We start from the raw sequence: 20,756 nt of genomic DNA, 5'->3' as shown, positions 1-20,756 counted from the left end.
TCGGGTTATGCATAAATTGACTCACTAGGCTGACAGCAAATGCTATGTCAGGCTTAGTATGAGAAAGATAGATTAGTCTTCCTACTAAACGCTGAAATCTCCCTTTATTCGTTGCCTTTCCACTATAATTCCCCTACAATTTTGTGTTAGGATCTAAGGGTATCCTTGCTCCTTTTCCCCCTAGCAAACCGGTTTCAACAAGTAAGTCTAGCACATATTTCCATTGGGACAAGAAATCCCTTCTTGTGAGTAAGCTACTTCAATGCCCAAGAAATATTTTAGTGGTCTAAGATCCTTTATTTTAAATTCCAGAATTAAATTCTGTTTTAGAAAACCCTGTTCATCTAAATCATTCTCAGTTATTACAATATCATCAACATAAACAAGTAAGGCAACTACCTTCTCTCCTAAGTGCTTGATGAAGAGGGTATGATTCCATCTACTTTGGTGATAACCCATAGATGTCATAGCCTTCGAGAATCTACCAAACTAGGCCCGTGAGGATTGCTTGATCCCATACAAGGCCTTCTTAAGTTTACACACTTGCTCATGCCCTGCTCCCTCATGCTGAAATCCTGGTGGTATTTCTATGAAAACATCTTCCACTAAATCTCCATGTAAAAAAGCATTTTTAACATCAAGTTGTTGTAACTTTCACCCATAATTGGTTGCCAATGCTAGGAGAACCCGGACAGTAGTCATTTTGGCTATGGAAACAAATGTTTCAAGGTAGCCTATGCCATAGAACTGTGTATAGCCCTTGGTAACAAGACATGCCTTATACCTGTCAAGTGTACCATCGGCTTGGTATTTCACATTAAAGATCCACCTAGAACCTATTGGTTTTATCCCCTTGGGTCTAGATATCAATTCCTAGGTATAATTCTTTTTAAGAGCTCTCATCTCCTCTAACATGGTCTCCTTCCATTTGAAATCTTTCAAAGCCTCTTCCACTAATTTATGAATAACAATTGCATCCAATGAAGGGAGGAAACCTCTATGGTTTGGTAGCAAGTGATGGTAGGATAAATAATTGGCCAATGGGTGTTTTGTACAAGTTCTAACCCCTTTCCAGATAGCAATAGGTAGGTCTAAATCTGTAGGTTCAATCTGAGGAAGAGATGGGTTAGAAGTGCTGGGAGAATCCTCATGATGTGCTACTTCCAAACTAGGATCGAGGGCTGATGCTGGTGTTGGCTGTGGCTCATCAATGGGGTGTCTTATCTTGTACATATAGGGAGAACCCTTGTATCTAATAGGAGATAACAACTTAGTTTTTGCCTATTCCTTGCTAGGAAAAACAGAATGCATCGGAGAAGCATGCATGGGAAAAGTAGAAAGAATAGAATCAACAGGCTGATTAAATTAACTAGGACCCGATGGTGTTGTTACAACGATAGGGACTAGATGCTCAAGTTCTAAATCAGCATGTCTAAGAAATTCCTCTTGATGTCTAGATGGAGAAGGACCAAAGAATGATTGGGATTCAATAAAGGTCACATCTTTTGATACATAGAACTTGCGAGTGGTAGGGTGATAACATTTATAGCCCTTTTGAGTAGGAGAATACCCAAGAAAAACACATCTAAGAGCCCTAGGATCTAATTTGTCCCTATTTACTTTAGGTATGTGGACAAAACAAACACATCCAAACACTCTAAGAGGAGAGAAAATAGCAACCAAATAATAGAGAGATAAAGACGTTGCTTGGGAGGAATAAGCCATTCTATGCTATCTCCTTTTAGAACATTTATTCTTTCCTTCCAAGATATAGAGCCCATTGTGTTCCTTAGCCACACCAATCATCCTCCCCATGTCCTTGGCCTGAAACTTACACATGGGAGAAGAGAAAATAGAAAAACAATTCGAGTCTTTAGTCAGTTTATGAATAGAAATCAGACTTCTTGTTAAACTTGGAACATGAAGGACTTGATTAAGTGGCAGCCAAGGGTTAAAAAGAACGTTGCCTTTTTCCAGAAATAGGAACAGAGGCTTCGTTTGCAATGGTAATTTGTTTAGTAGTTTCAAGTTTCAAAAACATGGAGATGAGGGGTCATATGATCAGTGGCTCCTGAATCAAGGATTCACATGTTATTCCCATCAGATTTAGAAGCTGAAAAAGTCTCATAGGTTAGGGTTTTACCTTGTTGCACCAGTAAGCATGATACTCTATCTTCGAATGTCCGAAGAAAGGCCTTTAGCTTGCCTAGCTCCTCTGGATTTAATTGAGTAGGATCAGCCTCAGTTGGGTCTCCTTTATCAGCTACTTCCTCTGGATCCTTATTGGAGAGATAGCTTTGATGCTTCATGTTTTTGAAGCCTCCAATCATGCTCGAGACTACTTTTTTCCCATGCAATTTGAAGCATGTTTCCCTATTATGTCGTCACTTCTTGCAATAAGTGCACCATTGCCCCTCACGATTAGAACTACAATCTTGGACTGCAGGTTTTCCAGATTTGACTCCCCGTCCTTTGTTACTAATCATCAGTGCTGAACCTTCAGAGCTATGCTCTGTAAGCATGGCACATCTTCGGTTTTCCTCACTCCTAATGATAGAAAAAACTTCATTTAAATTAGGAAGTTTGTCCCTGCTGAGAACTTGAATCCTTACTTGATCAAACTCAGGATTTAGATCTTCTAGAAACTCAACAATTTGGTCTCTTTCAAAGATCTAATTGAGAGTGGCAGCATCCTCACTACACACCATCTTTATAGCTTGATAGTGATCAAGCTCCAACCACAACCCTTTCATCTTATTGTAGTACTCAATGATTGTTGATTGACCTTGTTTAGTAGAGCTTATCTTAGTTTTTACCTCAAAAATCACCGAAGCATCCTTGACCTTGGAGTATGTTTGCTAAACTATCTCCCATGTCTCCTTTGTTGTGCTCAAGAACATAAAATTCTTGCTGATTTCTGGCTGCATAGCACTCCACAACCAAGACATGATGCGGGAGTCTTCCACATCCTAGGCTGTGAAGGCTGGATCTGCCTCCTTTGGTGGAAGTCCTGTTAGGTGGTTGCCTTTCCTACAACCTTTGAGAAACGTCTTGATAAGTTGAGCCCATTGAAGATAATTCCTACCGTCTAATCAATAGGACTAATGAACACTAGGTAATTCAATAGCTACATTGGATTGATCAACTAGAATTACATCTCCAGATGTTACGGTAGGGGCAGCAACTTTAGAGATTTCATACATGATCTTTGAACAAGTTGAAAGAAGCAATAAAGGCTTTGATGAAAGGAAATGAGCTTTAGATAGAACAAAGAAGGGGTTGTGTAATAAAGGTGTTTCTTTGCTGTAAAGTTTATCTATGAGATTGATTATCAATCCCACAATCTATGGGATTGATTATAATCAATCTTATCTCACAATTTATGGGATTGATTATAAATTGTTGGGATTGATTGATATAAATTAGTAATTGATGTAATTAGGATTCCTTCTTTTTTTTTCCTTAGTTATAGGGATTTGATTGATTTCTTTCTCCTATATATATTATAATCAAGTGGAAGAGAAAAAGATACCAAATTTTCTCACAATTGTTCATGGTATCAGAGCAACCCTAGACACCTCATGTTCTTCTCATAGACATTCTAGGTTAATTTTTTATCTACTACTTTTTTTGGCAGCATTCTACACTGCTTATTCCGACAGTATTCATCAGTTGTCCTAGCCTTTATTTCATTCTCGACCGCAACATCAGATCGTAAACATGTCAAACACCAACGAATCCTCAATTGAAACCCCAAAATCCTCCTCAAATGTCGAAACTGTTATGTACAACAACAATGGGGGTGATTTGTCAAATTACTCATCCGCACCCATCACCATCTACAAATTAAATGGGTGAAACTAAATCCAATGGTCTTAATGCTTCATGTTTCACATCCGCAACAAGGAGAAAGAAGATTATCTCATCAGAAATATCATCAAATCAGATGAAAAATGTGTTGATTATCAGATTTAAAAGAGAGATAACAATAGCCAGGTTATGTCTTGGCCACTAAATTCCATGGAGCCATGCATAGGAGAAAATTTTCTCCTATATGAAACTGCTGCAAAGGTCTGGGAGGCTACAAAAGACACTTATTCACACAAAGACAACACCCCCGAACTAGTGACAATTGAGGGTGTGTTGCATGATCTCCGACAAGGTGATTTATTTATGACAGAGTATTACAACAAACTCCTTCAAAATTGGCAAGCAACTAGATGCTTTTGGAAAATATTCCTGGCAAACCACCACTAATCTCAAACTCTATAAGAAGATTATAGAGAATAAGAGGGTCTACAAATTTTGCTTGGGCCTAAATTCAAGTCTGAGGAAGGATATTTAGCACAAAACCATTGCCAAGCTTATGAGAAGCTTTCTCTGAGGTTTGAAGGGAAGAGAGTAGACTCCAATTGATGCTGGGGACAGAAAAACTAACTGTTGGTGGTGAATCATCAACCTTGGCTGAGAAGCAACAGCCACAAAAAGGGGGAAGACCATGGTGTGAACATTGTCGCCGCCCTAGTTATACAAAAGAAATATGCTAGCAACTCTATGGAAAACCTGCTGATTGGAAGCTAAAGACAATAGCACAAAAGGAAAGTTGAGGCAACATGGCTGGCAGTTTAGAGCAACTTGCAAACTTTAACAAAGAGGAACTTGATGGACTGAGAAGGCTACTACAAGCACAACAAAACCTACCAGTTGTTGGATTAGGTTCCATAGCTCAAAAAGGTAATTTTCTAAAGGCTTTAACTGTGAAACAAGACCACTATAAGCCCTGGATTGTCGACTCCAGTGCTTCTGATAACATGACAAGAGATAGGCGAGTTTTCAACACATATTCTCCTTGTGATAAAGCTCTCATAGTTAGAATTGCAGATGGTTCTTTGGAAAAAGTTGAAGGGACTTGTTCGGTTGTGGTATCCAGGAACATGACACTCAAATTTGTATATATGTTCCTAATATAGATTGCAACTTGCACTCCATAAATAAAATCACCCAAGAACTTACCTGTATAGCTAATTTTTCTCCTCATGTCTGAATTTCAGGATTTGACTTCAAGGAGGATGATTGGCAATGGTAGGAGTCATGCTGGGCTCTATCATCTTAAGGTTCAACCAGATTCTATGAGGCAATCTCATCTAGGAGTGAGTGAATCTATTTCTTGTCAAATTAATTCTTGTGTGTCTGTTAGTGAGTTGAAAAATGAGAGTGAGAGGTTGGTCATGATGTGACATTACAAGTTAGGCCACCCAAGTTTTTTGTACTTATCCAAACTTTTCCCAAGTTTATTCAAAAATAAAAGTGATATTTCTTTTCAATGTGAAATTTGTCAATTTGCAAAACACTCTCACAGTTCATACCCAATCCAGCCATACAAATCATCACAACCTTTTTCTATGATCCACAGTGATGTTTAGGGCCCATCTCAAGTTCCAAATATCACAGGAGCTCGATGGTTCATCTCTTTCATAGATGATCACACACAAGTCACATGGAATTTTCTCATGAAAAATAAATTAGAAGTTCCTCAAATATTTAAGAATTTCAAAACAATGATCAAAAATCAATTTCAAACTTCCATTCAAATACTTAGAACTGGTAATGGAAGAGAATTCTTTAATTCTAGTCTTAGCTCATACCTATCAACTGAGGGAATCATACAGCAAAGTTCTTGTGTAGATACCCCTCAGCAAAATGGGATAGCTGAGAGAAAGAATAAGCACCTTTTGGACATTGCCAGGTCTCTGTTGTATTCATCTAATGTTCCAAAATGTTTTTAGGGTGAGGCTGTTCTTACAGCAACATACCTAATCAATCGCCTTTCATCCAAAGTTTTAGATTTCTCCACTCCGCATCAAGTGTTCTTCCAACACTTCCCTCAAAGTCCACTGATTTCCTCTCTTCCTCCAAAGATATTTGGGTGTATTATGTTTGTTCATATCCATCAACAACATCAAACCAAACTTAACTCTCGATCCTCCAAATGTATCTTTGTAGGGTACTCTCCCAACCAAAAGGGTTACAAATGCTTCTGTCCTGACAACCAAAGGTTTTATCACACCATGGATGTCATATTTTTTTAAACAAGACCCTATTATCCCAAAATTGATATTCATGGGGAGAGTTCTAGTCTAAGTCAACAAGAATATCAGCTTTTATTGGATAGCATAGATTGCACACCACCTGAAATTGCACCTTCTCCAAGTGTCCAAATTGAACTTGAACCAAAATCAACTGATTCTTTTAGTCCTGAGTTCACAAAAAAAAAGGAGAAAACCGAAAGAATCAGAGACACTAGCAGATTCACCATTACTGTCGACATCTGAACCTGAGGTAAAAATCCCTACATTTGATTTACAGATTGTGGAGGAAAATTCTGCAGGTACTGGTTTAAGTGATCATGATAATTTTAATGAGAACTTACCCATTGCACTCAGGAAAAGGGTGAGAATGTAAAAGTAGGCTATTGTACCATGTTGGAAACTATGTGAGTTATGAGGGTCTATCTTCATCTTACCAAGCATTCACCAGAAAAATCAATTCTATCTCCATTCCTAATTCAATCTAAGACACCATGGCTATCCCAGAATGGAAGAGGGCAGTTAATGAGGAAGTTAATGCTCTGGTGAAGAATGGTACTTGAGAAATTACTGATTTGCCTCATGGGAAGAACTTCATTGGGGACAAGTGGATCTTCACAGTACAAACAAAGGTAGATGGTAGTATTGAGAGATACAAAGCTCGGTTGGTAGCTAAGGGGTTTACTCAAACCTATGGCATAGATTTGTTCATGAGCAATCTTCAAATACTCAATGTAATACTGTTAGTTTACAATGGCATGCCAAATTAGGGCATCCATCATCAAATGTACTAAAAGAAGTGTTGAATAAAATTCACGTTCCCTTTTCAAAGTCTAACTTATCCTTTTGTGACTCGTGTAAACTTGGTAAACTCCACAAGCTTCCTTTTGTTGATTGTGAAATTAAGGCCACAAAACCATTAGAATTGATATATTCTAATTTGTGGGGACCCTCTCCAGCTTTATCTACTGGAGGTTTTCACTATTATATTTTCTTTGTGGATGCCTACACTAGGTATTCGTGGCTATATCTTCTGAAATTGAAATCTAATGCCTTATTAGTGTTTGCCATCTTTCACAAGTTTGCTAAACTGCAGTATAATTCCAAACTTAAAGCTTTGCAAACTGACAATGGGGGTGAGTTTAAAGCATTCTTACCTTATCTTCGAAGCCAAGGTATTCAACCTAGATTTACTTGTCCTTATACATATCAACAAAATGGTATGGCTGAGACAAAACATAGACACATTGCTGAAATGGGACTCACTTTATTAGCGCATGCTCATATGCCATTAAAGTTTTGGGTTGAAGCCTTTCAAACTGCAATTCATATTATAAATCTCTTACCTGCTTCTCCTCTCAGGTTTAAAACTCCTTTTGAACTGCTGTATCACAAGCCACCAAATTATTTTTTGTTGCAACCTTTTGGTTGTGCTTGTTTTCCTTGCCTTAGACCCTATAACAAGCACAAATTTGATTTTCATACATCCAAGTGTGTTTTCATCGGATATAGCCACACTCAAGCTGGTTATAAATGTTTGCATCCATCAGGAAGGGTATACGTGTCACGACATGTTCAATTCAATCCTATCGAATTCCCTTATGCTACTTTGTTTCTTACATCTTCTTCCGTGTCTAAGTCTACCTCCAGTGAGCTTCAATGTGGAGGATCCACTGCTGTGTTTTCTTCTTTTCCATCTTCTTCATTTTCTTCTTCACCTCCTCAAGTAGCACTATCTCCTAATCCTAATTCTAATCATGTTCTGTCTTTGTCTTCTCCTATTTCTCAAACCATATCAAGTTCTTCATCCTCTGCTACACTGCCAGTTTCAAATCCTTCCTTACCTAGATCCAGGTTTGCCCCTGCACCTTCTATTCACCATATGGTCACTAGATCCAAATCTAGAAATACTTCTACCTTTCCTCATGCTTTAGTAAGCACTCTTGAACCTGATTCAGCTCGTGAGGCTCTCTTAGACCCACGATGGGTCCAAGCCATGGAGGAGGAGATTTCTGCCTTGCATTGCAATCATACTTGGGTTCTTGTACCATTTTCGAAGGATATGAATTTGATTGGGTGCAAATGGGTGTTTAGGGTCAAGTATAAGGCTGATGGTTCTATTTTTAAATATAAGGCCAGATTAGTTGCAAAGGGTTCTTCAAAATCCTAGCTTGGATTATGGTGAGACATTCAGTCTGATTGTAAGGCACCTACCATTCGGGTGTTGTTTTCTTTACCAGTAGCTTTTGGCTGGGATGTGCAGCAAGTAGATGTAAATAATGCTTTCTTAGATGGAGACTTGCAAGAAGTTGTGTTTATGACCCAACTAGAAGGTTTTGTTAGTTCTAAGTTTCCCTCACATGTTTGTCAGTTAAAAAAGTCCTTGTATGGTCTTAAACAAACACCTAGGGCTTGGTACAATAAGTTAAGGATGGCTTTACAGAGCTGGGGATTCTCTAGGGCAACATCTGATGCATCCTTATTCATTAAAAGAACCTCAGCCTATGTCTTGTTTATTCTAGTTTATGTGGATGATATCTTGCTCACTAGTTCGGATAATATGGCCCTTAAATCTTGTATTGCTGATTTGGATACACATTTTGCATTAAAGACTCTCGGTTCAGTTAATTATTTCTTAGGGTTTGAGGCTTTTCGAGATACCAGTGGGTTGTACTTGAGTCAATCTAAATATGTTGTAGACTTGTTGAAAAAGGCTAACATGCAAGACTGTAAACCTTGCGATACACCCATGGTTTCAGGTATTTCTTTGATCGATGAAGGTGATGTTTTTCCCAATCCATCCTTGTATAGAACTCTCATTGGGTCTCTTCAATATCTTACCTATACACGTCTTGATATTGCCTTTGTTGTTAACGAGTTAAGCCAATATTTGTCTGTTCCTAAAGTGCCGCACTGGACTGCACGCAAGAGGCTACTTAGGTACATCAAAGGGACAATTGGATTGGGCTTGTGGTTCTCTTCCTCTATTGGTGATTTATCTTTAAAATTTTACACTGATGCAGACCATGCTAGCTACAAAGAAACTAGGAGGTCAACTAGTGGATTCAGTGTTTTTTTTGGAAACAATTTGATTGTGTGGGGATCTAAGAAGCAATCTGTGATGGCTAGATTGGTAAGAGAAGCTGAGTATAGGGCTGTAGCCCTTGGCGTTACTAAACTGTTGTGGTTGAGATCTTTATTTATTGAATTGGGCTATCCATTACATGCTACATCAGTGGTTTGGAGTGATAACTTAGTAGCAAAAAGTATGGCTGAAAATCCTGTGTTCCATTCTCGGACTAAACACATTGAGATTGATGTGCATTTTGAACGAGTTGAGAATGGTGAAGTTGAAGTTAGGTATATTCCTACAGAATATCAGATAGCTGATATTTTTACTAAAAGTCTGGCCAGAGATCGGTTTTGGTTTCTATGCACTAAGCTTGGACTTAAGGTGTCTCCTGTGCAGAGAAATATTTCTGATACTCTGTGTTCCAATAAGTTGCAGATCACGGAGTGTTCTTCTACAGAGGAGTCTGATTTGAGGGGAAGTGTGGAAGCATAAGCATTTTTGTATTGCTGTCTGTTACATTTTATCAGTTGTTATGTGGTTTTCATTCTTATGGTTATATGTTAGTTAGGCGCCTAGGCGTTGTTTATTTCTAAAGGTGCTTCGCTATGTATATATATAATTGCATCTCTTGTTTGTAATTACACGTTTCATTTTCTTCTAATTAGTGAAATTACTGAGAGTCTTCTTCCTCTTCTTCTCGTAATCTCAGTATTTTGTGCCCTAGCATTTCATTACAATTATAATCAATCCCATAGATTGTGGGATCTTTCCAACAATGTTAATACTATAGTCATGCACATGCACACATAGATCCCCATATATCACGAACATACCAGCTCATATAATCCCGCTATTCACAACAAAATTCAATATGTCATAGATTGCACTGATGTGAAAACATGGACATAAAATTATGCAATAATGAAAGAAACATCCATAATCAAAATGGAGATAATGTGTCATAAAAGCTTAACTACATACTCTCATCAGTCAATATGGAAAAAATGCAATCTATTGAATCAGATCGTAGATTCTTCTGCATGCTCCTATTCAAAATTATATGAAAACCTCTTTAAAGAGATGTCACATGCAGCAGAAACACCTGCATAATAATAAGAGTATCTTTACAAACCTGTGAAACATGTTTGGTGATAGAATTTAAAATAGATTTCCACCTGGACACAGAAGGTGGTGCTTTATTCACGCTCTTACTACTTTTCATCCCATCTGCAAACAAATAGATTATGTTGGAAACATTGCAGCATTTATCAGCAGTTCCTTTTTTTTGTTTTTTGACATAAGTACTCATCCAGAAATTTTTGAAACATGCTATAAGCATGCTCTACAACCAGTAGAGATGCATAACTCACTCTAACTGTCATGACTCGACAGAAGTACAATACATATCAGCTACCACTAGCAACACACTTAAGTAATTCATTATGCAATTTAAACTTGTTCTGTCAAAATCAAACATTGTGTAATAACTAAATTGATAAAAACAAAATTATGAATATATGCTCCAAACTCGTATGGTGTACTACCAAGCACTCCGGTGCACAGTATAAATATCATGCATAGGTTGTCATCAGGAGAACTTATTTTCAGTGTAGAAAGGTATTATCCTTCAAAAATGGGTGAAAAATCATTAAGGCACTGTCAGAGGAACTTTCTGAAATCAGCATCAATCCAATATATATTACATTTGTTTGATTAGTTATGCAGTAAAATTAAGTCACGTGTAATGGGGTATGCTAAGAGTAATAAATAATAATTATAAAAAAATTACTCCACTCCCTAACAACTTAGAATTTTAAAGTGAGTTAGCAGTCAACAGTTTAATAAATATATTTTTCTATTTTATTATGAGATCCCTTGTAAGTGTCACAACCCGAATTAGCTGATTAATTTATTTTTGCAGTAGATTATTTTATTTTGCATGAGTAGTTAGTTATTCATTTTATTTTCGGTTATAGAGTGATTTTTAGGAGCACTAATTTGTAGTAGAGCAGTGGTAAGAGCAGTTATTTGTAATGGATTAATGGTAACTGCTGTGCAAAAACTGTTGGATAGCTTTATATATAAAACTATAACCCACATGTCGAGATCATCATATCAGAATTATTAGAATTCCAGTTTATCTCTTTCTCTCCAATTCTCTCCCTATTTTTTGTCTATTTCTACCTCATTTCTCTGCTTTCCCCTATTATTCTGTCCGTTTCTCCCTCATTTCTTTCTATTTCTCCCTCTTTCTCAATTTTATCTTCGACGAAAACCATAAGTTAGGACTAGGTTCCTGACAATTGATATAAGAGTGGTCAGTTCCAGGATTGCAACCTGCATCTACAAATTTTGAAACTATGGCGGACAATACCTAAATGACACAATTTGGAGGTGATCAGCGCATTGGACAGAAAATTGGAGACCTATGTGGACAGAATTCATAGGAGGTTAGATGAATTTATGCTGATGTTTTCGAAATTGCATCAAGTAAGCCTTCCTTCTGATTTTCTTTCTAAAGAAAGATCAGTTCCACTCCTGCCAAGAAATGGAGTGATTCATAGAACTCTGCAATTCAACTTGCCAGAGGACTTTCTGTGGAAGGAGAAGGCTGAACACATTCTAGAAGATAATAAGTCCCAATTGAAAGAAGATGAACAACCTGCCAAAGCTATACAAGAAAGCTTGAATTCAATAGGGTTCAGATATGTGATGGCTGTAACACTGAGATTGACCATGGAATATTCCTGGATCGCATGGGTGCAGTTTGGCATCCAAAATGTTTCAGATGCCATGCCTGCAATCAACCAATTTGCGATTATGAGTTCTCTATGTGTGGGAATTATCCTTCGCATAGGTCTTACTGAGTTCTATTACCCAAAATGTGATGTCTGCAAGCATTTACCAACAATGCTGCTGGGTTAATTGAATATAGAGTGCATCCTTTTTGGGTCCAAAAGTACTGTCTTTTTCATGAATATAATGGGACTCCTCGTTGCTGTAGCTGTGAGCGAATGGAGCCAAGGGAAACAAGATATGCTGCCTGAGAGGATGGTCTGAAGTTCTGTCTAGAGTGTCTCAACTCGACAGTAATGGATACTAATGAGTGTCAGCCCCTTTCTCTTAATATGCAAGAACTTTATGAAGGAATTGAAGTGGATGACGAGATAGTAGAAGAAGAGAAAGACGCTGTAAGGATTGGATGAAGAAAGAGAGGCCAGTTACTGGGATTTCTTGGGGACAAGAAATCTTTTAATGGGGAGGGAATGTCACAACCCAAATCGGCTGATTAATTTATTTTTGCAATAGATTTTTTATTTTGCAAAACGAGTTATTTATTTATTTTATTTTCAGTTATAGAGTGATTTAGGAACAGTTATTTATAGTGGAGTAGTGGTAACTGCTCTATAAGAACTGTTGGATAGCTTTATATATAAAGCTATAACCCACATGTCGTGATCATCATATCAGAATTATTAGAATTCTAGTTTTTCTCTTTCTCTCCAACTGTCTCCCTACTTTCTGTCTATTTCTCCCATCTCTGCTTCCCCCTATTATTCTGTCTGCTTCTCCCTCATTTGTCTCTACTTCTCGCTCTCTTTCAATTCTATCTCCGAAGAAAACCATAGTTAGGATTGGGGTTCCTGATGGTAAGGTTATGCTGATGTTGATTGGGCTGGTAATTCTTTTGACATTTGTTTTACTTCAGGTTATTGTGTAATGATTGGAGGCAATTTGATTTCTTGGAAGAGTAAGAAACAACTGTTGTGATTGGATCTAGTGCAGAGGCAGAATATCGAGCTATGGCACTAGCTACATTTGAGTTGGTATGGATTAAACAGCTTCTTAAGGAGCTGCAGTTTGAAGATTCAGGGTCTACGCAGCTCATGTGTGACAATCAGGTCACTTTTCATATTGCCTCTAACATAGATTTTCATGAGAGGACCAAACATATTGAAAATAGACTATTATTTTGTACGTGGAAAACCGTTTGTGGTGAGATTACCGGTACTAATGACCATCTGGCTGACCTGTTCACTAAGGCACTTCGAGGTCTAAGAATTAACTATATTTGTACCAAACTAGGCAAACATGACATGTATGTGCCTGCTTGAAGGGGAGCGTCATGAATGCAGCTAGTATTGTACATAATAGAGATAGTTAGCTTGTATGTTGAAGACAGCTTGTGTGCTGTATATATACTTGAACCAAACTGAATATAGTTTAGAGATCTGAGTTTTTCCCTCTCTCTCTCTCTCTCTCTATCAATACCAAATTACATAATGTCTTTAGTAAAATATACTTAATTAATGGTTGAAATTTATATATGATATTGAATTAGAAATTCATATTAATGAAAATCATTAAATTCATATGATAAGTTATCAAATTCAAATTTGAATTTCATATGACATTAATAATATATTCAAATTTATTATAATAATACATACATGCATAATATATATAAGTATAAAATAGTATATGCTGCAGCATTTCAGTGAGCAGCATTTCAAAATCAATTGCTGCTTGCATGTAAATGCTGCAACCAGCAATTGAAAGGCCCATGCCGTGCCACAGGCCAAACATCCTTGGGCTAGGCATGCCTAAGTTGGCGAACATGCCAACTATGACCCAAAATCAGGCCGGCCAGGCCTCCAGCAGGCTGCCCAGCCCATTCGACATCTCTAAAGACATTCCAGTGTTTATGCTCTGTTGTGAAAACTATAAACCCCCAGAGGGTTGCTTATTATTTGTCTATGACTAGGGAATACCTTCTTGTCATCCAACCTATTTTATAACTATAATTTATCACTCTAATTTGTTAACATCAAGTATTTTTCTACAACATCCGATACTCCAATGACTCCTAGCATTTAAGGAGGGATCAGTGACACCAAGGCGGAGTGCCATCTGACAACTTCAGTTGGACAAAATTAAGAATTTTTTTATGGACCTCGTGGTGATGATAAAGCTAACCCTTCCTAGGGAAGATTACCAAAAACGATAGGCCATTCAATGTACCTCCTGCCCAGCCCGACCCATTTTGAGGAGGTCCTTGGTAGACTACTGATGGGTAGTCTACCTTGAATTACTGAGAATAGGAGAAAATTACAAGGCTGGAGAATTACAAAAATGGCAAAAAAATGGACTTTCGAGAGGTCCACGCTCTCCCTCAATTTTCACAAAAATATTCCCCCTTCTACTCTATTTGCTTCCCTATTTATGTTGTTAGCACCCCCAACCTTCCTCAACGAAATTTGTTGCCAGCACCCCCCCCCCCCAACTTGTTCGCTCTTCCTATTCTACCCCCTTAATTGAATTTGTTGTTTGCACCAAGTGGCCTTCTCCCATTTCAATATCACCATTCTGCCCTTGTTTCTTACGTCTTGTTGTCCAAACTGGCATTTTTTTGTTGTTTGCATAAAGTCAGTTTTTAGCCAACGCTCTCAAGACCCACCACAAATGCTGTTCATATTCCTCCATGTCATTGCTAAACACCAAAATATCATCGGAAAAAACCAACACGAATTGCCTCAACTGACCTTTGAAAATATCATTCATTAGGGACTAGAAGGTCGCCAGGGCATTGGTCAGCCCGAAGGGCATGACCAAGAACTCGTAGTGCCCCTTATGGGTATGAAATGCAATCTTCAACACATCGTCTTCCTTAACTTGAATCTGATGGTATCTGGCCTTCAAATCCAACTTTGAAAACACAGTGGCCTCATGAAGCTCATCTAACAATTCATCGATCACTAGGATGGGAAATTTGTCAGGTACCGTTATCTTATTCAAGGCTCAATAGCCTACACAAAATCTCCATCCCCCATCTTTCTTAACCAACAAAATAGGGCTGGAAAAAGGACTCGTACAAGGTTTGATAATTTCGGCAACAAGCATTTCCTACACTAATTTCTCAATTTCATTTTTCTATATATAGGGGTAGCGATAGGGCCTTACACTTACTGGAGCTGGACTCAGCTGCAAGTTGATGGCATGGTCTCGTTCTCTTTTCAGAGGCAGCCTGCCTAATTCGTCAAAAACACCACAAAATTTGAATAGCACCTACTGGATACCATCTGGTATTGCGGATTTTAGCTCGAATTCTGCCAACAAACTCCCAAGTTCAAGAAGCACACCCTCTCCACTGCCATTGAACGCTTTCATCATTGCTTTTAAGGTGACAAGGGTTTTGCTTAAACTCAGATCCCCTTGCACCCCCCACCCCAAGTTCAAGAAGCACACCCTCTCCACTGCCATTGAACGCTTTCATCATTGCTTTTAAGGTGACAAGGGTTTTGCTTAAACTCAGATCCCCTTGCACCCCCCCCCCCCCCCCTACATGGAATTTCATAGTTAAGGACTTCCAATCTACTTGCACCCAACGTCGCTAACCATTTCATCCCCAAGATGACATCTGAGCTACCCAGCTCCAAGGGAAGAAAATCCTCGATTATATCTAGGTTCTAAAGAGAAAGAAGCACCCCTTTACATACTCCGGCGCCATGCATAGCCAGCCTCGTTCCCATAATCACCCTGTAGTCAACAGTCTCTGACCTTGGCAACCCTAATTTTTGTACCAACTTAGCAACCACAAAATTATGAGTTGCCCCACTATCTATGAGAACCACAACCTCCTGGCCAGCAATTCACCCTTGCACTTTCATAGTTTGGGGTGGGGTTCCCACCACTGAATTCATTGACAGCTCAATCACCTCTCCATTAGCCTTCAGAGCTTCCCATTCATGACTTCTTTTGGGCTCCTCCTTTTCCCCCACCTCTTCGTCATAAATCACCATAACTTGTAGCTCCTTATTTTTGCACCGATGCCTAATGGAATACTTCTCATCACATAGAAAGCACAACCCCTTTTCTCTCTTGGCTTTCAATTCGACTTCGTTCAACCTTTTGAAGGAACAACTACTCCTCTAGTGGCCAGAGGCCTTGGTCTGTAAGGAGTGGCAGACTTGGTGATGGGGTTCGTGATTGGAGCAAAGGGTATGCGGGTTGTTGAGCAATTCAAATTAGGGACATTTTTACCTCTGCTTGGTCCAAGTCTAGCTTGGGCTTGGCATATGTGATTCTTGTCTTCAAGTCGCTAGGTTGTCTCCATGATTTGAGTTAGACCCACCAACTGTAACACCCTAACTTCTTCCTTGATTTCCGGCTTCAACCCGTTAACAAAGAGGCCCTCCAGCCTTTGAAACTTCTCCCACCGGGCCCGCCAACGTCTCGAAGAGGAGGCAATATTCACGCGCAGAGTCGTCTTGCCTGAGGGCCAAGAGTTTCTCCTCCATTGATCACTTTTGCAAAGATCATAATCAGTTACGTAAGGATCTTCAACTCCAAAGTCCCCTTCTCCGTTGCTCCCATTGATACCAAGCCAAGGCTCCTCCTTCGAAACATAGCGCTATTGTCTTGAGCTCCTTCGTCTTTGTCAACTAATTCACTTCAAAATACCTTTCTGCCCGAAAAAGCCACTCATTCGGGTTGTCTCCATTGAAGATCAGCATCCCCAATCTTCTATTACGGACTTCCGACCTCCAATTTCCATCCGTCACCCACCTCCCCTTTTTCTCTGCTTCTGCTTTCAACACCATGGAAAATCCCAGAATTCAAAGTGGATTCTGGCATGGGCTACTCCATCATTCCCTTGCACTTCCTCTCCTTTTCTTGTTCCTCCCATTTCAATAGCATGAAGCTGAATTACTCCATCATAATCGCCATATTCTTCTCCAAGCTCTGCATCCGCTGCATCTTCGAGTTTAGCGAGTCCAGCCCATTGTGCAATCCGTCCAACCGCCCCTCCAAGTCTCCTACTCGTTCAGTGAGGTTTACCATGGGGATCAATTTTCTGCTCTAATACCAAATGGTAGACTACTGATGGTAGTCTAACTTGAATTAGTGAGAATATAAGGAAATTACAAGACTGAAGAATTACAAAAAAGGGCAAAAAAATGGACTTCCGAGAGGTCCACGCTATCCCTCAATTTTCACCAAAATATTCCCCCCTTCTACTCTATTTGCTTCCCTATTTATAGATTGTTAGCACCCCCCACCCTTCCTCTATGGAATCTATTGCCTGCACATGCCCCCCCCCCCCCCCACCCCACCCCACTTGTTCGCTCTTCCCATTCTACCCCTTAATTGAATTTGTTGTTTGCACATGCACCAATTGGCCTTTTCCCATTTCAGTATCCCCATTCTACCCTTGTTTCTTACATCTTTGGTAGCAAAATTTTATGGGCTGCCTATCATTCCTTTTTGACTTTAACAATTAGAAAAAAGTTGGAGCCAAAGATATGAGTTGAGAGGGAGAGTTGACAAAGAGGTCTTGCAGTTGGCATGTAGACAAAAGGGTTATGTGGGACGACTGTGAGTTTACAAAACGTGGAAAGGAATAAGAGTTCTTCCTTTTAAAGTTAAGATTAGGAGCACTTTTGATAACTCAATCAACAATTCTTACTGCCAATTCTCTCAACTCCTCACCCAAAATCAAACCAACAACAGAAAATATACAACTATTAATACAAGAACAAAATTTAACAAAGAAAAGAATGAAAAGATACCAAACCAACACAAGAGGCATGCAATATATCCTGGTTCAGGCTGCAAAAACAGCCCTACATCCAGCCCCAAGTTCGAGAGCAATTCCACTAGAAATCCGGTGAAAACAGTTTACAAAATCTCTATCCTCTATCACATGAGTACACTGCACACACAAAGATTACAAAGAACTCTCTTCCTCACAAAGCCTTTCCTCTCTTTTACCACAATACATAAGACTGAAGTTCTTGAGTTTTGGTATGCACAGCAAGTTGCTTTAGGAATGTGCATGTCCTAATAGCAAAAAAATTAGTCACCTTCGTTTGGCTCTTGAAACAGCATGCTCATGCAAAGCTTAGTGATCACAAAGGTTATTGCTTCAATTTAATCATCTCATGAAACACTTCTTCATGTCCTGCTCACGCATTTCTTGCTTTAATTTGATTGTGTTTTTTAGCCTTTTAGGCAGGGGTATGGCACAAGACTAACTCAAACTGGGATGTTTTCGGACACTATCAGGAAGTGGAAGTGATTGCATGGTATAGGTTCACCCAAGCAAGATGTAATATGGAGTATTTGCATCAATTATGAAAAAGATGTAGTAATGTACAAAAACTTGGATTGCAACATGTGATAGTGGCAATATAATATTTTCAGATCATGTGACAAGAACATGGATAAAACACGGCACTTAGAAGATCAAAGTTGTGGCAATAGTTTGGGCAATAGAATCGGTGCACTCTATACCAGAATCAATTCCTCCCTATTAATGCACATATTTCCCTAGATCACTGTTCATTGTGTTTCTTGTCTCCATATGTTGTCATTTAATTCCAAGGTGAAATCATTGGGTAGCATTGACTACTGAATAAACATATTCAGAAACCAGAACTACTGTGTCACAAACTGAAAAAATTAACATACAAAAGTTGTGTTTTCAACTGCATGTTCAGATTCACATAAAAGACCCCAACAAGAAGATTCTGCTGCTTACCTATTTTTGGACATGCTTCATCCTTTTGCTCTGTTCTATCAACTGTGCCATCAGAAAAACCCAATTGCTTTTCAAAGTTCTCAAAGTCTTCTAGAAGATCTGATGGAACCTCTGCCTCAGAAATTGGATTGAAATTTGTTTCCATTAAACCTTCTTCACGATCTAGTTCACGAACTTCAAGCCTTGTTTCAATATCTAACACCACACCTCCAGCATATTGAACATCAATTTCAAAGGACCATACCTCATTCATGTCTGAGGGAAGAACCCTCATACCATTAATATATGGAGGGAGATCTCCAAGGTCTATGCCAGTACAGGTGACATCGCCTATATAGCTGGGAGTCCTCATATTGGACAGTGTTCTCTATAGCACAAAAGAGAAATCATGTTTCAGGATCATGCATGCATACCAAAAAAGTTACATAGCCAGATAATGCATCCAATGAATCATAAGATACATCCCTCCAATATGTAGCTTGTCTAACTACAAACTAGCCTAACTGAAGAGTACATACTCGACCTAGTTTTAACATGTCAAATCCTCTATAATCATGGTCTAATTTCTATGTGACTGAGCCTGTTATGATTTCAATCCATTCATCATGTTTCCTCTACTGAAAAGGTGACAACATTGCATAAATGTTAATTGGTTATAGAGTTGAATTTACCTACATGTCTGAAAGCATCAAATATATGTGGCAGCAGGAAAAAACAAAGAGGGACCAAAAACAGATACACAAGAAAATCAACTGTACGTGCAGCCTGATACAGAACAGTAGAGATTTGTAGAGATATTGAAGAAGAAGAAGCAAAGAAAAGAGAGAAACGGGGAAGAAAGAAAATAGATAGAGAGGAGATCCATACCAATTGGATTCAATAAAAGCATGAATAAAAGAATACCTCAGGTGCCTTATTTATGGGCAAAATCTAACCCAAACTATAACATAATTATGAATCCAAATCCTATCATAACTATAATGAGCTAATAAAAATGGAAAGAGAACAAGACAAATCCTAATATAAATCTAATCTCTAAAATCAAAATTAAAAATTTTATCAAAATGCTGTCAAGACCCCAAGGATCCCCAAGGATATAATAGTAATTGTATATTGCATGTATTAGTTAGTGGTAGTTAGTGGTTGTACTTTGTTGCTTTGCTGATTTGTACCTTTACCTAGAATGCCTATAAATAGGCTGTAACACAGACAATTAATCACAATTGAATGATAAACAAAATCTCCGATTACTCTCTCATCAATTCTCACTCGATCTCCCTCAGATTTCTCCCTAATCTCTCCCTCTTTTGCTATTTTGTCTGAATATCTCCCCCTATTCTTCTAATGTCTCCCTCATTCCTTCTGATTTTCCCCTTTACTTCTTGTTCTATTTCCCTCAAATTCTTCCATCTTCCTATCAAAACCCTAAGTAAACTCCAGGTTCATGACAAATTGGTATCAGAGCCAATGGTCCTTGGCTGTGATTCCTGCAATTTTAGCTATTAACTCTGACGATTCTCAGCTGTTAATTTCTGACGCTGATTTAGGTTGAGTTTGAAGTCGAAGCAGGAAGTTGCGACAAGAGAGTCGATTCTTAGGAAAGCTCAACATAGCCAATCAAGTAATGAAAATTATGGATATAAAGGTGTGAGAATGGAATAATTCATTCATTAATCCCATAATGATACAGCCCTAGTTATAGGGTTGAGTATTTACAACTTAGGAAAGATTACAACAACACAACTTAGGAAAGTATCCTAAACTGAAATTAAGAAAGTACCCTAAACTAAATTTAGAGATTTCTAAAAACAAAATATTGGGATTAGCTTCCAGTACTCTTCACACGCGACAAGGCAGCCTTCCTTTTCTCTTTCTCTTGAGTCTCTAAGGGAATCAACACTCCCCCTCAAACTAGTGAATGAATATCAATCATTCCCAGCTTACATACCAATTCTTCAAATCTTCTAGTAGGCAGCCCCTTTGTTAGTAGATCAGCCACTTGTTTCTCGAATGGAACATAGGGTATATGGATCAAACCTGTCTCCAGCTTCTCCTT

At 38.6% G+C, this 20,756-nt stretch overlaps 1 protein-coding gene across 3 annotated transcripts in view; it reads right to left on the bottom strand.

The window, feature by feature from the left end:
* Nucleotides 1–20,756, bottom strand: part of LOC127789861 (uncharacterized) — an 89,197-nt gene that overhangs the window by 21,091 nt on the left and 47,350 nt on the right. For all 3 annotated transcript variants that reach the window (XM_052318909.1, XM_052318908.1, XM_052318907.1), the window contains 2 exons: nucleotides 18,701–19,067; nucleotides 10,292–10,386 (listed from right to left, as the gene is read on the bottom strand). In XM_052318909.1, the coding sequence (XP_052174869.1) occupies nucleotides 10,292–10,386; nucleotides 18,701–19,067 (462 nt within the window). The remainder of the gene's footprint in view (nucleotides 1–10,291; nucleotides 10,387–18,700; nucleotides 19,068–20,756) is intronic.

This window comes from Diospyros lotus, chromosome 14 (assembly GCF_014633365.1).
Source record: "Diospyros lotus cultivar Yz01 chromosome 14, ASM1463336v1, whole genome shotgun sequence".
Taxonomy (NCBI): Eukaryota; Viridiplantae; Streptophyta; class Magnoliopsida; order Ericales; family Ebenaceae; genus Diospyros; species Diospyros lotus.
This window is presented reverse-complemented; position numbering and strand designations above follow the sequence as displayed.